The 24170-nt window shown below is 42.0% G+C and overlaps 1 protein-coding gene across 7 annotated transcripts in view; it reads right to left on the reverse strand.

Moving 5' to 3' along the window:
- Nucleotides 1-3108: 3108 nt before the first annotated feature.
- RALBP1 (ralA binding protein 1) overlaps nt 3109-24170 on the reverse strand; it is a 43885-nt gene continuing 22823 nt past the window's right edge. For 4 of the 7 annotated variants that reach the window (XM_036874716.1, XM_036874714.1, XM_036874718.1 and 1 more), the window contains exons 2-11: nt 23859-24153; nt 21446-21904; nt 17849-18198; nt 16273-16434; nt 15146-15277; nt 10291-10398; nt 4663-4784; nt 4299-4422; nt 3780-4088; nt 3109-3538 (exon numbers count right to left, since the gene is read on the reverse strand). In XM_036874716.1, coding sequence (XP_036730611.1) covers nt 3332-3538; nt 3780-4088; nt 4299-4422; nt 4663-4784; nt 10291-10398; nt 15146-15277; nt 16273-16434; nt 17849-18198; nt 21446-21904; nt 23859-24102 — 2217 coding nt within the window. In that variant the 5' untranslated portion in view covers nt 24103-24153 and the 3' untranslated portion in view covers nt 3109-3331. Of the gene's footprint in view, nt 3539-3779; nt 4089-4298; nt 4543-4662; nt 4785-10290; nt 10399-15145; nt 15278-16272; nt 16435-17848; nt 18199-21445; nt 21905-23858; nt 24154-24170 lie in introns of those variants that run through there. The other 3 variants (XR_005022613.1, XM_036874719.1, XM_036874720.1) reach the window with 3 other exon arrangements.

The following is a 24170-nucleotide window of genomic DNA, read 5'->3' on the forward strand; positions in this document are numbered from 1 at the left end:
GCCAAAATTACCAGAAGGCATTCATGATTCAAAATTCACTTCCCTCAGCAAATCTCCACTTTCCTGGCTAGGAGAAAGTGCAAGTGAGGCTACTATGATCAGGGACCTCTCCTTAACTCTGAAGGATACTGCAGAGTCTGCTGCTAAAGCAAGAGCTGCCCAGCAAAAAAATCCCCAGACTCTCTGGCCAAAGTTGTTCTTGATATTAGGATAGCTCGTGGTTACCTTTTAGCTGAGCAATGAGGTATCTGTGCTGTGGCCAACACCACCTGCTGCACCTGGATTGACACTTCTGGGGAAGTGGACATTCAGCTCTGTACGATCACTGAACAAGCCACATGGCTTAAGAAAATGATTCCTTCAATAGGCTGTTTCTTTGACTTACTTGACTTTGATTGCTTTGGGTCTTGGTGACCCCAGACATGGGATGATCCTGCTTGGAATAATCGTAGTAGCCACCCTGGTGCACTGGATTCTCTCAAAAGCGTTCAATGCATGTTTGCAGCTGCTAACCAGCGAGCAAATGATCTCCCTAAGACTGGAACGTCAGAAAAGGAACAAAAAGAACAACCAGCTTAAAGAACGTGAACCCACACAGACTCAGCAAAAGCTGTGAGAGCTCCAGAGCAGTAGCTGGGCGTAGGGCCAATGCCTGAAATCTTGATCACAATTCTCAGGCTGAGAGTCTGATTAAAAGGGGAGAATTGTTAAAAGACAAAATAGTGGGCCCAAAATGGAGTCCCCTAAACCAACAGCTCCCAACCTTTGTGGCACCAGGGACCAGTTTCATGGAAGATAATTTTTCCATGGGGGGGGGGCGGTGGGGCGGCGGTTTTAGGATGTTTCAAAAGCATTACATTTCTATTATTACATTGTAAAATATAATGAAATAATTAATTATACAGCTCACCATAATGCAGAATCAGTGGGAGCCCTGCCTGAGCTTGTTTTCACTTGCCACTCACTGATAGGGTTTTGATATGAGTCTGCAAGCAATTGATTTATTATGGTCAAATCTTTCTGCTAATGATAATCTATATTTGCAGCCGCTCCCCAGACCTAGCAGCACTGCCTCAGCTCCACCTCAGATCATCAGGCATTAGACTCTCATAAGGAGCCGTACCCTAGATCCCTCGCATGTGCAGTTCACAGAAGGGTTCGCGCTCCTGTGAGAATCTAATGCTGCTACTGACCTGACAGGAGGCGGAGCTCAGGCGGTAGTGCGAGCGATGGGGAGCGGCTGTAAATACAGATGAAGCTTCGCTTGCCCGCCGCTCATCTCCTGCTGTGTGTCCCAGTTCCTAGGCCTGTGGCCCAGGGTTGGGGGACCCCTGCCCTAAACGAAGCCCCCATGTCACCAAACTGAGACTTAATCATAGTTTTTGCTTCCCCAGAACTGGAATCTGAAACTGTCAACCGGGAGTCGTGTGATCAGCACGAGGACAGTGATCTGCCTGACCCCTGCCGTCCCCTACAGCAAAGTGACCTGGCCATGACCAACCTTTCTGCCAAATCAGGCCAGCTGACCTGTGCGTCGGCTGGAAGGGCAGAGCTCACCTCCCACTGGAACCAGGGCATTGCTCACAGAAGCAGCTGCAGATCCAGGCCAGCTCAGCACGAGCCAGTGTGGAGGAGGAGGAGGATGGCGGCAAAGCCTGCTGACCAGCAAGTGGGCGTTGACTCTGCCAAGGTGAGGGATGCAATGTGAGTTGACACACAAGGTTCTGTACGCTCCTGGACCTTGAATGAATATCAAACCAACTCCTTGCCAGCTACAGGGCACTCAGTTATTTCAAAGAAAGAACAGGTACGAAAAACGGAAGTTTTTTTTTCCTCAAATGGCTGTTGAATTTATTTGCTTGATCAATAATGGTCCTGGCAAAAATTAGTTAACCAACACTGAGACAACTGTGATGAAATACTAATTTTAAAAATTCATGACACCGTGATAGAAATTAGAGAGTTTAAACACAAAAGAATCCCTTCAATATTGCCAGCAAATATAAAATGAATGTAACATGACCAACAGGACGGCAAGAAGGCTTTTATACACTTATATTTGACACCTGACCGTATTTTCAGTCACCGTAATATCTTCTCTCCAGATTTAAAAAAATAGTATGCTGATTTCTATAACAAAGCTTTTTTTGTACAAAAATCAAATAATGGCCAACAAGTCACAACAGTGCAATAGGTAGAGAATAAAAAAACCGCATTAAACAGGTGCTGAAAATAAATACTAACCAGGAGGAGAGGACAGAGCCCTCGGCGGGGTTGGGGGGGTGTTTCCATCACCTTGAGTGTGTGGGGTTTGTCTTCACAGCCGTGAGAGCTGACAACCTCGTGGAGCCACTTATTCGGACACAGCGGGACTGGACCGAGTGCCTACAAGCCGGCCTCCCAGACACCTTGGGTCACCAGAGACGTGGTGGGGTCAGGACTACGGCTGACTCCAGAGGAAAGCCATTTCCTATCGCTCAGCCTGGTCAACTGGGCACCCAGCAGCGGTTCACCAAGCCCCTGTGGACACTGACATCTGAAATCTTGTGTAAGAGCATAGCTACCCATCCATATGGCTTATTCAGGCAAAGAGATGCTTACATTCTAGCCCAAGCAAGCAACCCACGACGTTCTGTTCTAATGGCAGGTTGGAGAAACAAATCCTCTGTGTGGATGCCCCAGGTCCAGGCAGCCGCTCCCATGACCCAGCGACAAGCATCTGCTGACCCCAGGCAGCAGAAGCCGGAGGAGCTGGGCGGTTGTGGTGACCCTGGCCGGCAGGCAGGCTCCGGGGCAGCTTTGTCTGCGGCTGCACAGGCCGCTGTGGTGACTTGGGCCCGGGGTGTGGGGCAGGGAAGGTCACCCCCGTGAGAGAGAGCCACTCAGGCCAATCGGGAAACGTGAGGCGGCTCCCAGGACAGAATCTGCACCGCGGAGGCATGAAGGCACAGGCGAGAATGGCGGGCAGCAGAGACCCTGGAAGGGGACACGGCGCGGGCAGGAGTGGGGCTGCCTTGTTTGGTTCCCCCTTGAACGAGAGAAAAATCCTGATTCTGCCGTAATAAAAAAGCAAAGAAAGACGATTTTTGGTTTAAAAAGAAGCCACTCAAGGGTTAAAATAGTTATTTTAAGTTAACAAAGGAAATTAATCTTCAAAGAAGCTGACACTAGCTGGAAACTCATCTGTGCCCGACAAGCCCGCACCGCGTGCCGCTCTGTCCTCGTGTCACCTGCGCTGAGCACCACCTGCGTGGAGGAGGCGTCTTTACAGTGGGGACAGCAGAGGCGGCGCTGATGGGGCTCCAGGCCGCTGCTCGCGGGCAGGTGGCACTCAGATGGGCGTTTCCTTCCTGTCCCTGCTGGGCGACGGCCGGGGCTGCTCCTTGCCACCCGGGGGCGGCTCCCTGGCGACAGGCTCGGGCTCGGCCTGGGGCTCGGGCCGGGCGCGCTGCAGCTGGAGCAGGCGGAGCTGCACCCGCAGCTCAATGATGGCCTCACGCTCCTCGTGAATCGCCTGGTTCAGGTGGTTGTTCTTGATCTTGAGGGACAGAGACAACAGTGCTCACGTCAGCAAGAAGGCTGCAGGACAACTCCCGCTGACCACAGAAACCTGGTGCCACACCGGAGCTACCCGCCCTCGGTCAGCGAAGTCCAGGTGACGCCCCGCCCCGCAGACCCCCCTCCTCCGGCAGGGGCGGCTGCTCAGCCCCGCTCGCTTGGCGCCCTTCCCGGGGCCCGTCCCTTCCCTTCCTGCCCACTCCGAGCGGCCCTGTGCCGACCTGCGGGGCGGCCAGATGGGGCGGGGGCCCTTGTTCAGACCAGGGGGCTGTTCCCTTCGTTGCAGCAGCCTGACCTACAGCCCGAGCGCTGAAGTTCTGGAGGACCGTTTTCCTACTCAGCATGTTCGTATGCTCTGTAAGATGCTGAGCAGGCGAGGTGCTGCCAGCTGGCCCGTCTCCCACGGCCCCCTGGCCTCGGCCTGCGGCTCTGGGGAGAGGACTCCCGAGCTGGGATCCGGTGTGGAATTGCCTGGTCTGTCCCGGCACCTGCCTGAGGGAGGGGAAGCCGCCCACGGCCCTCGGGCTCCTCTGTGAGGAGGGGAGGGCGAGAAGGGAGACTCTGGTCAGCGTGCTGCCGGCTCCCCGCGCCGTGTATGCCCTGCGCGCTCCCGGGGGGGACACCCCCCAAAATCCCCCTCCTCGGCCTGCCCTTCGGTCACCAAGGGCAAGCAGAACACGTCTGCCGGGAGCCCCACGCTTGCCACGACCTCAGTGCAGCCTCAGGTCCCCCGCGCCCACCTCCAGCTCCTCGTTCTGCCGCTGCAGGTCCTGCAGGATGAGCTGCAGCTCGTCCTCGTCCTCGCTCTCGCTCTCGCTCTCCGATGAGTACTCCTCGGTCTCGCTGCGGCCGTGCTGCTGGCGGCTGCGCAGGGGCGGGGACAGGGCGGGAAGCGCGTTACCGGCCAGCAGAGACAGGCCCGTCGTCTGCCTCTAGACTGACCAGTTTTCCGTGGCTGCACTCGATACCGCACCATCCTTAAGACTTAATAAAGAAGAAACTGAAGGGTCACTCTGACGCCTCCACACGGAAGGCTGAGCGCTGGCCACCTGTGCTCGCGCGGCAGTCGGCATCCCTGGAAACCAGCCCGCGGCTCTCCCTCACCTCTGGATCTCGGCGATCTCCGCTCGGAGGCGTTCCATCTCTTCTTTCTCCGAGGCGATCTGTCGGCGCAGGAACTGCTCCATGGCCAGGAGCTCCTCCTGTTCAGTCAGGATCTCATTCTCCTAAATAATGACCACTGGTGAACACCTTGAAGAGTCTGAGTCTAGGAAATGTCACTCTTTTGGGGTCTCCTGTAACCCTGAATTGTTTTGCCCCATACACTAACACACAAGTTATGGGAAAGCTTGTTGTACTGCACACCGCAAAAATACCCCATTTCCCTAATGTCAAGAAAAGGCTTCTTTGAGAAAAGGTAGACTAAGTTGTTTGGGAGGAATGACTAGATTTGTCTCAAGACATAAAATGCCACTTAGGAATCCTTCTTTTGCAAAGGCTCTGCATGCCGCCAGCACACTGGGCACAAAGCAAAGTTCAAGTGACTCCGTGTGTTTTTGCTTCCCAGTCCTTTCTGAATGCCTTCCCACCGAGAGAATCTATTTTAGGGCCACAGTGGGCTTTGACAGTGTCACTAGGAAAGAAGGACCCAGGAGATGAGCAGCTGGTATCAGCATCACCTGAAAGTAGATCTAGTGATGGAAAGACGTTCACAGAAGAAATCTTTTCTCCTCACCACAAGCCACCATCCTCCACAACCCATGTCCCCAGAGATAATATTTAAACAGTAAATATTCTCCTTTAACAGAATACGCATTTCTAAAACTGATTAGCTCACCTAAGGGGATAAATCCCTATCTGCCCAAGATCTAGCTAGCCCTTTCAACCTAGTGAAAAGAACCAAAGCAGACAAAACTTCAGAGGTAACAGAGATGGAAAGCTACAGAAATGAGCTGAAGGCAGCGAAGGTCTACAGCACTTTTTTCCAAACTAACATGTAGCAAGAGGATAAGAACCTATGATCAAACATGAAAGATGCTACGAGTTAAGTTCTAAAGTTAACTACCCAAAGCCTCCCATGTGCATAAAGAATCTCTCTCGGAGATGTGATATACATAATCCCCAGGTATTTCCAAATGCAGAGATTCTCATCTTTTACCTCAGTGCACTTAGGAAAGCTACTGTTCCAAGAAATACCAGATTGAAAACTCTGAAATAAAGACATATTTGGGACTTGATTCTCTCTTCAGGGGAGAAGAGTTATACGTCCCTGGTAGGCAAAACAATGTATTTTCAGAAGTGACAAAAAAGGATTGAAACTTGTAGGGCTTTGGGTATCCCACAAACATGAGTTTCTGGGAGCACAGACTATGCTGTCAGAGCCTAAAACTTCATTCCTTTCTGGTTAAACTCTGGGAATTTCCAGAACAGAGTAAGGTTGAGTGAGAAATGTGGAAAGAAAAGAGCTCATCTTTAGCTCTCTGCCTGGAATACAGTAGATACTCAAGAGCTGTTTGCCAACTCGATTAATGAATAATCAAACAATTCATCTCCAACAACTGACTTTCACCTGCAAAGAATAAAATAAAATATCTAACAGGTGTTATTAGCAACGACTATCAGCTAAAATCTGTTACATTTCAAGGATCTCAAACTTTGTGACATCAGGAAGAACAAATTTTAAAATACTGAAGTCCAATCTCATTAATATGGAACAACTACACTAATTTGTAGATTAGGGGAAATACCTGTAACTCAAGACCTGTGTGTGAGTGAAATGAGATGAAATAAAACATCTAGAACAGTTTCCAGTAAGAAGCAATCACTCAGTACAAAAGGTAGTTTCTTCCTCCAGCTGAACATTTACCCAAACACCACATAAAGGTAGGGCCAAATATGACAAGTAAGCCCCTCTAAAACCTCTAAGTCTTCTTATTAAGTTTGGTTAAAAGATTCACACCTCTGTAGTTGAGCTTCTCAAATTATAATATAAAATGACCATCAGCAGTCTGGCAACACACTCCTGAACAACCAATGAATGGGTCAAAGAAGAAATCAAATATTGAGACAAATGCAAATGGAAGCACAACACACCAAAACTTAAGGGACGCAGAAAGAGCAGTTTGAAGAGGGAAGTTTATAGTGCCAAATGCCTACACTAAGAAAAAAGATTTCAAACAGTGTATCTTTATACCTCAAGGAACTAGAGAAAGAACCAACTAAACCTAAAATTAGCAAAAAGAAGAAAATACTAAAATCAGAGCAAAAATAAATGAAATGGAGACGAGAAAAGCAATACCAAAGGTCAATGAAATGAAGAATTGGTTTTTTAAAAGATAAACAAAATTGACAAACCTTTACCTAAATTAAGAGAGGGGACTTAAATAAAATTATAAATGAAAGAGGAAACATTACAACTGATACCACAGAAATACAAAGAATTATAAGATACTACTATGATGCCAACAAACTAGATAACCTAGAAAAAATGGGTAAGTTTTTTTTTGTTGTTGTTGTTTTGATTCCCTCTATTTGCCATTTCTTCCTGGATAAGTTCTTAGAGGCATTAAAACCCACTAAGACTGAATCATGAAGAAATAGAAAATCTGAACAGACCAATAACGAGTAAAAAGATTGACCCAGTAGTCAAAAACCTCCCAACCAAGAAAAGAGCAGAACCAGATAGCTTCATAGGTGAATTCTACCAAACACTTAAAGAAGAATTAACACCAATCCTTCTCAAGCTCTTCTGGAAAACTGAAGAGGCAGGAACACTCCCAAACACATTTTACGAGGTCAGCATCACCCTCGTGCCAGAGCCAGATACAGACACCACAAGAAAAGAAAGAGGCCACTATCCCTGATGCACATACATGCAAAAGTCCTCAAAACACATGCTAACAAACCAAATTCAACAATACATTAAAAAGATCATACACCACAATCAGGTGGGATTTATCTCTGGGATACAAGGATGGTTCAACATAACACAAACCAATAATGTGACACACCACATTAAAAAAATGAGGGATAAAAATCATATTATCGCAAAGATTCAAAAAAGCATTTGACAAAATTCAACATCTTTTCATAATAAAAACTCTCAACAAAGTGAGTATAGAAGGAACATACACAGTGACATGATATGCTCATATGACAGGCCCACAGATAACATCATACACCAGTGAAAGGCTGAAAGCATTTCTTGTAAGATCAGAAAAAAGACAAGATGCCCATTCTGTTCAATATAGTACTGAAGTCCTAGCCAGATTAATTAAACAATAAAAGGTATCCAAACTGTAAAGAATTAAAATTTACTGTTTGTAGATGACATGCTCTTATACACAGAAAACCATAAAGATTCCACCAAATAAGTGTCAGAACTAATAAGCAAATTTAATAAAGTTGCAGAATACAAAATCAACATACAAAAATCAGTTGCATTTCTATATGCTAACAACCATATGAAAAAAAAAATTAAGAAAACAATTCCATTTACAATAGCATAAAAAAAAGGCAATAAATTTAACCAAAGAGGTGAAATATCTGTACACTAAAAACTATAAAACATAGATGAAAGAAACTGAAAAAGACACAAAAGATAAATGGAAAGATATCCCATGTTCATGGATTGGAGGAAATAATGTTAAAATTTCCATACTACCAGAGTAATCTACAGATCATTGGAATCTCTATCAAAATTCCAATGGAGTTGCTCACAGAAATAGAAAAAACAATCCTATAATTCATACAGAACCACAAAAGACTATAAAAAATAGCCAAAGCAATCTCTCTCTCTCTCCCTTTTTTTTTAGCCAAAGCAATCTTAAACGAGATGAACAAAGTTGGAGGCATCATCCTACAATCAAAACAGTGTGGTACTGGCATAAAAAAACAGACATATACACCAATGGAGCAGAACCGAGTCCAGAAATAAATCCACACATTTGTGGTCAATTGATCTTTGACAAGGATGCTACTACACAATGGAGAAAGGACAGGCTCTTTAATAAATGGTGTTGAGAAACTGGTTTTCCGCATGCAAAAGAGTGAAAATGAACCCTTTCCTTATCTCACTCCATACACAGTAATCAGCTCAAAATGGAGTAAAGACTTAAATATAAGACCTGAAACCATAAAACTATTAGAAGAAAACATAGGGAGAAAGTTTCTTGGCATTGAGTCTGAGCAATAATTTTTTAGATATGACCCCAAAAGCACAAATATACAGTAGACAAATGGGACTGCATCAAACTAAAAAGCTTCCACATAGCAAAGGAAACAAAGGAGTGAAGAGACAACCTATGGAATGAGAGAAAATATTTGCAAACCTTACATCTGTAACGTACATATAAAGAACTCAAACTACTCAACAGTAAGAAAACAAACAACCCAATTAAAAAATGGGCAAAGGACCTAAATAAACATTTCTCAAAAGAAGACATACAAATGGGCAGATATATGAAAAGATGCCCAATGTCACTGATCATCAGGGAAAAGCAAATCAAAACCACAATGAGATTAACACCTTCCACCTGTCAGAATGGCTTTTATCAAAAAACAAAAGATAACAAGTGCTGGCGAGGATGTGGAGCAAGGAAACCCTTGTGCTCTTTTAGTGGGAAGGTAAATTGATGCAGCCACTATGAAAAGCAGTATGGAGGTTCCTCCAAAAATACAAAATAGAACTATCACATGATCTAGCAATCCCACTTCTGGATATATATTCAAAGTAAATGAAAACAGGATATTGAAGAAATATCTGCACCCCCATGTTCACTGCAGCATTATTCACAATAGTCAAAATATGAAAACAACCCAATGGTCAATGGATCAATGAATAAAGATGTGATAGATAGATATATATTTATAATACATACATATATACACACACACACACATATATATATATAAAAACATATATAAAAAACATACAGGGACTTCCCTGGTGGTCCAGTGGTTAAGAATCCGTCTCACAATGCTGGGGACACCGGTTCGACCCCTGGTTGGGGAACTAAGATCCCACATGCCGCAGGGCAACTAAGCCCACATGCCATAACTAGAGAGAAGCCCGCGCACGCACTGCAACGAAGCGAAGAGCCCACGCACCGCAATGAAAAATCCCGCGTGCCACAACTAAGACCCAACACAGCCAAAAAAACAAAAACATATTTAAAAAATAAAACATGTAAACACATACATATAAATACACAATAAATATTATTCTGACATAAGGCGGCAATCCTGCCATTTAATACAGCATAGATGAACCTGGAGGACATTAGGCTAAGTGAAATAAGCCAGACAGAAAAAGAAAAATACTGTACGATCTCACTCATTTGTGGAATCTAAGAAAAAGTCGAGTTCATAAAAGCAGAGAGTCGAACAGTGGTTACCAGGGGCTGGAGGGTGGGGAAAATAGGTGGGAGGTATTGGTCAAAAAATACAAAGTTGCGCTTAATGTTGAATGACTAAGTCTAGAGATCTAATAATGATGATGATAGTTAATGATACTGTACTGAATACTGGAAATATACTACAAGAGTAGACTTCAGGTGCTCTCATCACAAAAGAAAGGTAACTGTGTGAGAGGATAATGTTAATTAGCTTGATTGCAGTAATCATTTCACTATGTAGAGGTGTATCAAATCATCATGTCATACACCTTAAATATACACAATTTTTAGTTTAAAAAAAGAATCTTGCAAAATAGAGAAAAAGAGTTTAGCTTACCTGGGCAAGAAGAATATTTATGACTTCTTCATTTTCATTCATTTCTTCTTTGGAAACATCCTCTTTTGAAAGACTGGCTATCTCTTGTGCAATCTTGGTTTCACACTCCTGTCAAGTGAGAGAAATGAAAAGCACTGGTCAGCCTACTGTTAACACATTCAACAAATTCACACCATCACCAGTCCAGAAGTTTCCTTCTCACCTCCTAGAACTGAAAAAATAAGAGTGACAGAGTCAGCTGAACCATCTGGACATATGGGTATCTGCTAACTGGGCTTTGAAAATAATGTGTGGATCTCAGTCTGTGGCTGCACTGGAAGAAAAATGTTCAATTTTAATGTGCTCACCATTTCTGGAACCCTCCCACATAAATTACCTTCTGTAATACTTTTTTTTTTGGAGGGGGTTGATTTTAAGCATACAGTTCAACTGGTTTTGACGACTGTATACAGTCAAGGAACCACCGTCACAATCACGACACTGAACATCTCCATCACCACGAAGTGCCCTTGGGCTCTTCCACTATCTGCTGCCCCTGGCAACCACTAACCTGCTTTCCACTGCTCTGGTTTTGCCTTTTCTTATGTTTCATATAAACTGAATTAATCAGTAGTAGTCTTTTTTATCTGGCACATTGCTAATTTTGATTCATCTATTTTGTCGTTTGTATCAGTAGTTTACTGAGTAATATGCCATGATGTGAATGTACCCCAATTCGTTCATCCATTCACCAGCTGATGGACATTTTGGTCCTTTCTAGTTTTGAGCAATTTTAACTAGACCTGTTATGAACACTATGTATTTGCTTTGTGTGGGTATATGCCTTCTTCTGTTAGATAAATACCAAGGAGTGGGATTGCTGGGTCAGATGGTAACCTCATGCTTAACTTTAAAAGAAAATGCCAACTGTTTTCCAAAATGATTGAACCAAGAGCAATACAGGAGAGTTCCAGCTGCTCCACATTCTTGTCAACACTATTTTTAATTTTAGTCATTCTGGTTGGTGTGTAGTAGTATCTCGTGATTTTAAGTTGTATTTCCTTAATGACTAATGATGTTGAGCATCTTCACATGTGCTTATTTACCATCCATATATAATCTTCAGTAAAGTGCCTGTTCAAATCTTTGCCTTTTTAAAATTGAATTGTTATTGTAACAAATGTACCACTCTGGCAGGAGATGCTGATAATGAGGGAGGCTAAGCATGAGGGGGGAAGGGGTATATGGGAATTCTCTGTACCTTTCCCTCAATTCTGCTATGAACCTAAAACTGTTCTAAAAAAATAAAGTTTAAAAAAAATTGGGTTTGTCTTAAGAGTTTTTTATACATACTAGTTCAAGTCCTTTATCAAGTGTGTGTTTTTTGCAACTATTCTGTCAAAGTCTCTGGCTTGCATATTCATCTTCTTAATATCTTTTGAAGAGCATGTTTTGATGAAATGTAATTTACCAAATTTTTCTTTCATAGTTCAAGGATTTTGTGTCCTATTTAAGAAATCACTCAAACAGCTCATACAACTCAGTAACAAAAAAACAAAAAACCCAATCAAAAATGGGCAGAAGACCTAAACAGACATTTCTCCAAGGAGGAAATACAGATGACCAACAGGCACATGAAAAGATGAAATCATCATCGCTAATTATTAGAGAAATGCAAATTAAAACTACAATAAGGTACCACCTCACACTGGTCAGAATGGCCATCATTAAAAAGTCTACAAATAATAAATGGTGGAGAAGGTGTGGAGAGAAGGGAACCCTCCTACACTGAAGGTGTGGAGAGAAGTGAACCCTCCTACACCAATGTAAATTGGTGCAGGTTCCTCAAAACACTGAAAAATAGAGTTGCCGTATGATCCAGCAATCCCACTCCTGGGCATATATCCAGACAAAACTATAATTCGAAAAGATACATACACCCCTATGTTCACAGCAGCACTATTCACAATAGCCAAGACATGGAAACTACCTAAATGTCCATTGACAGATGGATAAAGAAGATGTGGTATATATATAAAGGAATATTACTCAGCCATAAAAAAAAGCCATTTGCAGCTTCATGGATAGACCTAGAGATGATCATACTAAGTGAAGTTAAGTCAGAAAGAGAAAGACAAATACCATATATATCAGTTATATGTGGAATCTAAAACATGACTCAAATAAACATCTACGAAACTGAAACAGACTCACAGACATACAGAACAGACTTGTGGTTGCCAAGGGGGAGGGGGGTAGGAGAGGGATGATGGATTAGGAGTTTGGGATTAGCTGATGCAAACTAGTATATATATAGGATGGATAAACAGCAGGGTCCTACTGTATAGCACAGGGAACTATATTCAATATCCTGTGAAAAACCATATGGAAAAGAATATGAAAAAGAATATATATACGTATAACTGAGGCACTTTGCTGTACAGCAGAAATTAACACAACACTGTAAATCAACTATACTGCAATAAAATTTTAAAAATCACTGCCTAAGCCAAAGTCAATAAGATCTTCTCTGTTTACTTCTGGAAGTTTTTTTAGGTCTTAGTGTATGATTCATTTGGAGCTAATTTTTGTATATGTTGTGTGAAAAGAGGGAAAAAGTCAGGTTCTTTTTTTTTTTTTTGCATATAGATATCCAATTGTTCCAGCACCATTTGTTGAAAAGAAAATCCTTCCCTAGTCAACTGTCGTAGCATCTTTGTTGAAAATTAACTGCCCACACATGTGTTGGTCTATTTCTGGACTTTCTTTTCTGTATGTCTATCCTTTATCCAATATTGACTGTCTTGATTACTATAGCTTTACAGTAAGTCTTAGTATCAGGTAGTGTGAGCCCTTCAATGTTGACCTTTTTCAAAACTGTTTAGGCTATTCTAGGTCATTTGTATTTCCACACAGATTTTAGAAGAGCTTGTTAATTTCTACCAAAATCACCCGTTTAGATTTTGATTGGAATTGAATCCACAGATCAATTTGGAAAAACCTAACATCTTAACAATACTGAGATATAAATATATTTTTAATTTATTTATGTCTTTTTTTTTTATGGTTCACTATCCAATAGTTCATTGCAAATATACAGAAATACAGCAGACTTGTACATCTGATCCTGTATGCTACAATGTTGCTCAAGTCACTTATTCAATTTTGTACAGATTCCTTAGGATTTTATATAGAGACAATCACATCATCTATGTATAAAGACTGATTTCTCTCCAATCCGTATGCCTTTTTTTCTTGTTTTAGTGCATGGCTAGAACGACCTCCAGTACAATGTTGAATAGAAGTGGTAAAAGCAGAAATCCTTGCTTGTATACCCAACCTTAGAGGAAAGCATTCAGTCTTTCACCATTAAGCACAATGTAAATCAGAGATTTTTTCTGTAAATGCCCTCTATCAGGCTGAAAGGCAGTGACTGCAAGTTTCTGTCAGGAGTTAAGTGTCAAATTCTGCCACATGCTTTCTCTGCATCTACTGACACGATCTTGTGGTTTCTTATTTTCAGTCTGTTAATAAAATGAGTTATATTACTTCTATCTTTAAAGGTCATTTATTCCTCAACGTTGAAATCAACTTGATAGAACTTTTGGAGCACTTTGTGAATTAATAAGCAGACATGAAAAGATAGCATCAAGAAACTGGCAAAGTAGAGGTAATCCATCCCTTTCTATATTGGCTCTGGTTTGCTATGTCACAATTCCTTTATCCAAGAGAGATGCAGGAACAAGAGAAAGGAAGCCGAGCCCATGTGAGCCTGTCCTGGGTCAGAGACCCTTCATTAAAGGCTGCTGGGCAACGCCACAGGGTGGACAGCGACCACAGGAGGACTGGATGGTCTGTCACTAAAACCTGATTCCAGGCCGAATCGTGAAGGGAATAATTAATTAATTAAAAACAGGCACTGGAAGCAAAAGATAGATAATCTGGCAAGTGGGGAAAAAAGGAGGAAGAAAAATACACAGAGGGCGTCTGCTAGTCCTAGAGTGCAGGTGTAGAAACTCCATCACAGCTTCCTTCCTGACAAAGCTATCTCCACGTAAGTGCGAACTGCTGCCCTCGAAGCAACATGCATTGTCTTATCTTTTAGCAAAACCACAACTGCGACCCACCATGGACCATGCTGTCCCACTCTGACAAACGCTAACTCATGTTCCTTGGAAGTGCTCTTTGGACCCTGGCATTGAATCTGCACGTGGGTTGTAAGAGGGTCCAGAGACCTGGGACCTCAGCCTTGGCGTGGCCGGGAAACTCAGAGTCCCAGCGCCAAGCGACACACACTAAACTAGAGGGAGACCAACAGTCTGGCTCATGAACCCCAACCTCATCAGGAGGCACACGCCACCCTGCCTGTTACCAGGTAAAGAAAGCCCCTCCTGATCTTCGGTACCTCCGTGTGTTTTTAAAGAGCTGACTCAAAGCCCTCAAACTCCCCTGCAGTCTTTGAAACATATCACCATCTGACTGCTTCTCACGCCTGGAAACCTGTTTACAGGTACAACCAAGCAGGAAATGACAAAACATCTTTTAGCTAAATAGTCTAATTAAAAAACTCTACTTTCTAAATTAAATGAAGCATTTTCCTGATACCAAGCTGAAGGATCAATAATCCAGAACTGGGAACATGTGAACAAATCTCCCTTCAGGGAACTTTCCCTCAAAAGGTATTTACACTGGGTTGGCCAAAAAGGTCATTGGGCTTTTTTTTTTAAACAAAAACCCGAAGGAACTTCTCAGCCAACCCAATATAAGTTGGGTTGTACTTTAAAAAAATAACTTAAAATGGTATATAAAAGATTCCAGCGCACTCTTTTTACATTTCATTATAAACATGATGTGCCAAAATAATAAATTTACTCACTTGTCTTTTAGCTTCTCTCAGTTTTCTTTTGAGGGCTGTCAAAATCCTTTGTACTTCCCATAATCTTTCCTCTTTAGATAAATCCTTTATCCCACCCTGCAGATCTCGATGTAAACAGTTCAAAAGAAACTCCTAGAAAGTAACACACCACACACTGTATATGATTCCATGTCTTGTCATCTTAAAATAAAACCACATGCAATTTCTAAAAATGCAGAATCAACTACTTTTCAATTATCATTAAAAAAATGACATAATGCACGAATTGTTTTTTCAAGGCTATGACTGAAAAATCATCTTTATTTTTTCTGCCTGAGCATTGGGTTCTAATCCATCAATTTACATTGGTTCCCAGTAGTCAATTCACATCCCTTCCCCCAACACATCAACTACTAAGAAATGGGAGCTCAGAGCAGACAAAAGGGAAGAAAGGCAAGCAGGGATTTGATAACTTGTATGCAAACAAAAGATGTAATAATTATCAAATGTAAGTAAACGTCTTAGCCTTGAATTTCTTATTGAGCTTGCCAAACACACACAACCAAATGGCACTGTTTCAGTAGCACAGTGGGAAAACACAGGATTTGGGGTCAAATCCTGGCTCTTCAGCTTAGTAACCAGGTGACACAGCGTAACTTATTTAACTTCCCCAAATTTCATTATTCTTATCTGTAAAATAAGGCCAATAAAGCAGCCTTGTCCAGATAAGCTAACATTTTTGGACTGCTTACAACATACCTGGCACCATGGTGAACATCTTTAACGCATTATTTCATTTAAGGTAATCTTCACATCAAACCTAGGAGAGGACTCATTTTTAAATGCAATCCCCAAGGCCTGAGGAGGTTAAGCAACGTGCCTAATTAGGAGCAGAGCAAGAATTTAAAGCCAGGTCTTTTGATTTCCAAACCTGTGCTCTGTCCACCATGATGTTCTGCCTTAACTGGCATGAAATAGTGCCAGATGGGAAGTTCTGGCTTCAGTGTGCCATGAAGAGTATGCCTGACACAGCTCCAGACACACAGGAAGTGTTCAAGGAACAGGAGGCCATCGTCCTCAGCACTGCAGTCTCCCACGGGGTCAGAACGAGGGCTGGCTCTGGGGGCCGGGGGGTGGGCTGCACGCACCTGTCTTCTGATCTCCTCCTTGATGCTCTCTTGGGTCTCGGGCAGTGTGGGCATCGTGGCCATGTTAGACCATCGCAGAGGTTTCGTCACTTGCTTCAGTGTCACATTTCCGAAGAGCTCTTGCACATGTGTGAAAAACACATATAGGACACGATTGCTAATCTAAAAAAAAGAAAAAAAAAGAAAATATTTGCAAGAAAAATATTAAAATTATCATTTCATTTCATTTGTGTCTGTTACCTAAGTGCATCCTCAGTAGTGACTAGACATGTTTTGCTAATTAGTGGACAATTTAAAGAAGAGAATGAGAAAGTATGAGTTAAGTCATGGACTCAGCACTATGAGGAATTGCGGGGAAAAAGCCAAGAAATGGATGCAGAGGCCGATGATCATCAATCTGTCCTGTTTTAGCACCATAACATTAACTGATTTTTTAAATCTTATGTTCTTTATTTTCAAGTTACTGTGATACATTTTAACACATGCAACTGGATCTACTAAGGAACAAAGGAGCCTGCAGCTGCAGAGCTGGGCTGAGTGTGGTACCCCCGCTCCAGAGACGAATGCTTCTGGGCAGACTCCAGAGCCCGTGTTTAAATAGATGCTCCAATGCTAAGAGACCAGGACGTTAGGCTGGCTAAACAGCTAATAAAAGAAATTATTTCCTACCTAAAACTTATTCTGACAACACACCTGAATCTTCTGTGACACCAACATCCCTACTACAGTTATATTAAGTAACAATGTAATATTTACCAAATTCTGAAAACTTGACTAATATGAAATTTGAGAAACATTTTGCTTCCAAAATATAATCAACAAGCAATGAAGGAATCTTCAGTGAAAGAAAATACACTCTTATATGTAACAGTGTGTTATAACAGTGACCAATAATAACCTGGTATATTGGCCAAAAAGAAGGCTTAAAATAAAAACTATAACCCCATCTCATGTTTTGCCCTTTGTTTTTGGCCTGAGTGAAATATCAGTAACCCCAATTAAAGGATAACACATGCTCTGTGCCAGCACCAAGTGAGCAGCAGAAAACAAAGGCCAGGAATTTATGTTGTAAAGAGACACCAACACACCACCCACCTCTCTGAAATGCCTCCTCAGATTAAGATTCTGTAAAATACTCTATACACACCTCTTCATGAATGAAGTCCTCAGGTCAAATCCCTGACCAAATGAACAACGTTAGGCCCCCTTGAGCCTGAGTCTGTATGTGTGTGTGATATGACTAAGCAGTAATGCTATTTGATGAAGGAAGTGAAATCCTTAAAACACTGCAGATGAACTGTAACTGCAGGTACCTCGGGCTCCTCTTCCACTAAGAACAGATCACTGTCATCAGGAACTGCTTACAAACCACACCAAAGACTGGACAATATTCCAATTTCACAGCCGCAGCCAAAAGGCCAACATGCTCATTACCTTACATGCCAACGCTGTCCACACTGTGAAAGAAAAAGGCCAACATTCAGGCTAACCCCTTACCCACCGTCCCTGGTTCACTGCTTGGTATGTGACTCAGCAACAGGAAACCCTCCCTGCATCCCCAGGGCCGGCCGTGTACCTGGACAGTTGGGCTGAGCACTATAGAAATGTTCTGGATGTTCATTTTTGTTTCCAGCTCCTTGGCGATAACGTGATCCATGTGCACGATCAGCCAGGAGATCAGCAGACGGTTACACTCGGGCAGCTCCTCCAGCAGGCGCTGGAACTCCTGCACCTTCTCGCCCTCCGAGCTCCGCCCACAAGCCTCTTCAAAGCGGGGCAGCAGCTCCTTGGTCAGCAGGTTCTCGGGCAGGTCCCTCAGGTATTGCTTCAGCAAACTGGCTACAGTGTTAGGCTCATACTCTTCCAAGTTTGGAGACTCCTCTCTGTCATAGGCTGCTTTCAGCTCATCCACCTTGGATTTAATTCCTTAGAACATTCGAATTCAGAAGACAAAGAAAGTATCAAGAAAAAAAAAAAAAATCAAACACACAGCTTTCTTCCCCAGTGTGCCCACCCCTGGGGGAGATCAGAGAAGAGCCATCCTGACCATATGAAGTGTTAATCTGCACACGGTTCATACAGTTCCTCCATTAAAGCAGATAAAAGACTACACTTAGAGGATGAATTTAACCAAAAGCTAAATGATAATGGACAAACTCAGTACTCAGAACAAAAGTCATAGTAACCACAGAAACATCAAGCAAATATGCCAATCGATTCAGGGGAAAAAAATTGTTTTTTATTTAAAGATAGGTAGGTAAAAGTTCAGGCAAAAATTGAACTACAATCCAAGCATATGCCTTGTTCTACACGAGGGGCCAACTGCTTTTCCTAACTAGCCACAAGACTGACAACATAAAATACAACTCAGTACATACAAGCACGTTTCAAAAAGTTGTGGGTGACTACTCTTTTATAAGTAAAAATTGTATCATAAATGCAAAAGGTGAGTTCACTATCTAAACAAACTCTTTGAAAATTATTCATTACATAATACCCATCTAATTTCTAAGTTTAAGTTCTTTACATGTTTTCTTAATCTGAAACAGGGTTAGAACAAAAGAAAAGTGAAATTTGGGTTACTAAAATCAAATTGTTTTGCTTTTCTTACTGGACAGAAACACACACAAATGTTTTTCAGACACTAAGTATTTTAGATTTTTAGTCCAATGTGCATTTAAGTGACATAATTCAGTGACGCTGATTGCTCATGAGAACACAAAGTAGCTTTCTGTTGTTTTCAATACTTAAAACTTTAGGCCAAGATGTGGTACTATACACAACAGAATACTATTCAGCTATAAAAAAGAATGAAATCCTGCCATTTGCAACAGCATGGATGGACCTAGAGGGTGTTACACTATGTGAAATAAGTCAGAGAAAGACAAAATACTTCATATGTGGAATCTAAACAAATAAAACAAACTAGTGAATATAACAAAAAAAAAACAGACTCACAGATATAGAGAACAAACTAGTGGTTACCAGAGGGGAAATGGAAGGGGTGAGGGGCAAGTGAGGGGTAGGGGATTAAGAGATACAAACTACCATGTATAAAATAAATAAGCTACAAGGGTATATTGTACAGCACAGGGAATATAGCCAATATTTTACAACTATAAATGGAGTATAACCTTTAAAAATATTGAATCACTATGCTGTATCTCTGAAACTTATATAATTTTGTACATCAACTATACTTCAATTTAAAAAAAACTTCAGGCCAATTATTGGAAACAAGCCACAAACTAAGGCTGACAGATTGTAATGGTAAACACAAACACTCAAGTGTCACCTAGTCTGAGCAGCATTTTACAATCAATAGTGCTTACATCTGGGCTCTGACATTCCTTATGTGAAAACCTTTTAATGCCATCACAGTAAATCAGTAACTTAATCTAGCACTGACAAAATGAAATCAACAACCTCAAATAGGAAAATAATAATATGAATCTTATTTTTGTATAATCTTTATTTTGAGGTGGAAAAGTTAGAAAATAATTTCTATTTTCTTACTTTTATGAGTAAAACATGGTGTGTGATAACTTTAATTGAAATTCTTGACAAAGACCTCCTCTCTCTCTCATATACATTTTATAGATTTGTAATTTTCCCCCAACCGTGCCTGCCCAGAAAATTGCACAAGTGAAAAGTGCACAAATTTCCAGGTACAGAAAGGGCATACGCAAAATCATAGATTAGCTTTAAAACTGGAACGGATATATGGAGAAGTGAGAATCAGAGTTCTCCACCAGAAAACAATACTGTTAGCATTCAAAAAGAAAAGTCACAGCCATAAACTCTGTAGTCCAGAGTGCTGAATGCAGCATTCTGCCAGAGCTTCAAAAATAAATACAAAATTGATCAAAGCAGAAGCTCGGCCTCCAAGGAGCCAACAACCAGGGGAGCAGCTCAGTTTGAACACTCTGACACATGAATTCAGAGGAGTCCCACACCTCCGACTCCAAGAGAATGCAAACATCAAAAATAGGTCAAAGACAAAAGAATCCTTTGAACAAAGCTGTAGGAACTCTTCAGAGAAACTTTCACCTAAAACAAAGTTTCTTCACACCTATCGAAATCACGTGAGAGAAGCAGCTATGTTAGTATTGTGTAGATCTTTAAAAATCCATCATAAATTTTTCTTAAAAGGGAAGTTTCAAATTCATTTAAATGTGTTTATTTTTATGTAACTAAGGACTTATAAATTCAAATTCAGTGCCTAATTCATTTATCTTATTTTCTATAAAATAGTAGCATTTTAGCCAAAACACTCTTAAATGATAACATGTTATCTGTGGGATTATGTAAAGGTCTCCCCAATTATCAAACATGCCTGCCCTTTCTTAACAAAGCTTAAATATCAAATCCACCTTCTAGAAATGTGCATGAACCAATTAAATGGAAAAACTAAATCTAGTCTCTTTATTCTAAATGTGTATGATTTAACTCATCATGAAATACGCATAAGCAACAGTGAATGTTACAGCCTCAAGGTCCAGGACCAAGACACTGAACCACGGGAACGTGATGACAACAGCACGGATGCCACACAGGTCAGGACTTGCATCCTACACCGACACAAAGCCACGCTGCTCTGTAAGAAATAGAGTCTTCTACTTTAGACAGCATGCATTTTGCTTGATTTTAGACACCCAATATGAATTACTTTCCTGCCAGTATGAAATGTAAGTTTTCATACACACGGAACAGAGAGAAATGGAACCTCAACTTCACTAATGCACGTAAGAGCCGTGCCTGAACACAGAGGTATCCACATCTGGGACCTAAACATTTAGCAAGAACATTGTGCGTCCCTCAGCTGAACTCAGGAAATACTTAAACGACTGTCAGTAACTGTGTCTTGTGGCCAAGAAGCGTCCTGAACCCAGATGTCCTTCCTCCCCGCTGACCACTCCCCCCAACGCCCAGCCTCACGGAGGCACCCAGGTGAGGGGCACCACCCACACACCACATACACACACACACACACACACACACACACACACACAGAGCGTGGGGGTCTTTGTTCAACTGGAAGGATCAAGGAAATGAATGAGGTTTAGGACCCGTGTCACAATTTTCCTCACAAGTGAGTATTTGTTCCCTTCCTTTGAAAAATGGAAGTGAAGCTAATCTTTAAAAACCAGTACATGTGGCGCGAGCCCCATACCTGACACTCTGTAGATGCCTTCACACTTCATGCCATGCTTCTCCACATAATCCACACACTCCCGGAAGACGGCCGGCAGCCGAACGCCGTCGTACATCATGGTCCTCTCCACTGCATCAGCCAGAGGAATCCCAAAGATGGGTTTGAGATTCGGGACATCTATCTGAGGCACCTCTGGCTCCTGAATTGGCTTCTTCTTTTTCTTCTTTTCCTTCCACTGTTTAACCACGTCAGCTGCTGTCAAGTCTTTTGACTTTTTCTCTTTATGTTTTTCCTCTTTGTGTTTTTCTTCTTTATGTTTTTCCTCTTTGGGTTTCTCTTTTATTTTAAAATCCTTCTCTTTCTTTTTAGAAAAGCTGGGCTTCTTGAAAACATGGATCCCCTTGGACCTCTTCATTTTGGAAGGACTTTCGGCTTCATCTCCAGAGCTATCTTCCTGAAAGGCGGCATAGCCTTCAGCTGCCAAAGAAATGCAGGGTGCATGAGTCAGATGTCTGCTGAATGTCAAACTGTCCACTTTCAATGTCTGAAAACAGGACAAAGAAGTGCCACCTGGCCCTGGCTACCTAGCTTTTCACCCCATGGCCAAGCCCTCCTGGTACTCTCAGCAATTCATTCAATGGCTTCCCAGCTAAAATGAGGCGTTGCCATGACGTCTCCTGACCACAAGAGGGCAATGAGCAGAGAGCCAGTTACCCTTGCAACTGGTTTTATTTTATACACGTGTGCAATTGGAATTTTTGCAAACCAAATTATTATAAATAATCATTTATTATCTTAATTTATGTATTATCTACACAGAGGGCTAATGGAGAGAATCCCTATATAATGCACAGCATTCTTTCATCAGCTGAATAAGGCCCTCTAACTTACACTCACTCTACTTAGCTTAGGTTTCTTCATATTTAGTTCCTATAATGTGAAACAATCTCCAACCATAACACGAAATGCACTACTGTTCAGACACTCCCGTCATCGCCATCACACTTTGCTCTCCTGTCTCCAGCTGTTAAGTTCTTTCTGCAGATGGCAGATGGGACTGAAGCCTCATCTGGGGAGAAAAGAACCAGGAAACTCCCTAATCTCGGGATGGTAGCCACTTCCCCGCGTCAGGAGCCCTGGTTTCACACTGAAAACTGCTTAGTATCAATATTAGAGTTATCCTAGTTTGGTTTCACTGTTCTTTTTTTTTTTAACATCTGAAACTCTCCTTTTCTTTAGCCAACTACCTCACAAGCTATTTTATAAGAAAAATTAAAGGTATTGCATACATTTCCCTCTAATTAAAGCACCGATACCACAAACCCCACACCAACCAGAATGGCCAAAGTCTTAAGGGCATAATACCATGACAGAAAGCAACTGGAGTTCTCAGACACCACTGGTGGGACTGTCAACTGGTACAAGCACTCTGGAAATTGTTTTGCAGGATCTACAGATACTGAAATGAGCATGGCCTGTGAGCAATTCCACTCCCAGGCACACACACAACAGAAATGCATAAACTTGGACAATGACGTTCACAGAAGGACGATTCATAACACACACTGAAGACAACCCAAATGACCAATAACAGTAGAATGGAAAAATAAATTCTAGTATATTAGTGCAAAATCCAGCAATAAAAATGAACAAATTACTGCCATATGCAATAACACGGATGAATCTAACAAACATAACACTGGGCAAAAGACACCACCCACAAAAGGAAATCTACTTCCATGTACAGAAGTCCAAAATCAGGCAGTGTCCAGATGTGCTGGGCATTCCCTCTGAAGGGGCAACAACAGGCAATTTCTAGGATGCTGATAATGCTCTATTTCCAGAGCCTTGTACGATCAGTAATTAGCACAGGTGTATCCGTTTGTGATAATTCATCAAGTTGTACACAATTTGTGCATTCTATCCAAATGTTATGCTTCAAATACAAATTAACTTAAAAATACCATGAAACTAAAAGCACACTTACTTAAAATAACTCACCTGATTTGCTTTTAACATGCTAAAAAGCTATGTCTAAACGATTCATCCTCCTTACAGAACAGGAATCATAAATGGAATGCATCGTGGCATTTGCTTAAGAAAACGAATACATACTTTTTTCACCATGTACCCCAACTGGCCTACACAACCTCGCCAAGAGTGTAAGACTGTATAAGGACAAAATTTCAATATTTACTTTTCATACTTTTAAAATTTAAGAAATCTCCACCAGAAAACTTTACCATTTCTGGAAATTCAGTATTTTTATTTGTGAGAATAACACCCTAAAATACAAAAACTGAGATGCAGAAAAATAAAATATAAAACAAGAGTCTTTGACTGGATATATTTCTACAAGATAGCAGGTACACATAATTAGAGTAGAAACTTATCTAAACTTTAGCTACAGCACAGAGAAAATGGCACTTACTCCTTTTTTCCTTTTTCTTAAATTTTCCTTTTTTCTTCCCATGGTCCTTCTCATCATCAGACACTATATCGGGAGGCTCGTGGAGGCTGTCATGGGGAGGCGAGGGCTCGCCCGTGCGGTACAATCCAGGAAACTTAGTGGGGCTGATCTCTTCAGAGCTGGGGGTGCGGGTGAGCCCACTGCCATGCTCCACCCTGCGGTGCTCACCGGGGCTGCTGGTGGGGGGCAGGAAGCACTCGGTCATGCTGCCTCCCTGACGACAGTGAGGAGGCCGTCTGTTACCTGCCCATCACCCCTGCAGAGGGAGAAAGC

The sequence above is a fragment of the Balaenoptera musculus genome, chromosome 14, assembly GCF_009873245.2.
Source record: "Balaenoptera musculus isolate JJ_BM4_2016_0621 chromosome 14, mBalMus1.pri.v3, whole genome shotgun sequence".
Taxonomy (NCBI): Eukaryota; Metazoa; Chordata; class Mammalia; order Artiodactyla; family Balaenopteridae; genus Balaenoptera; species Balaenoptera musculus.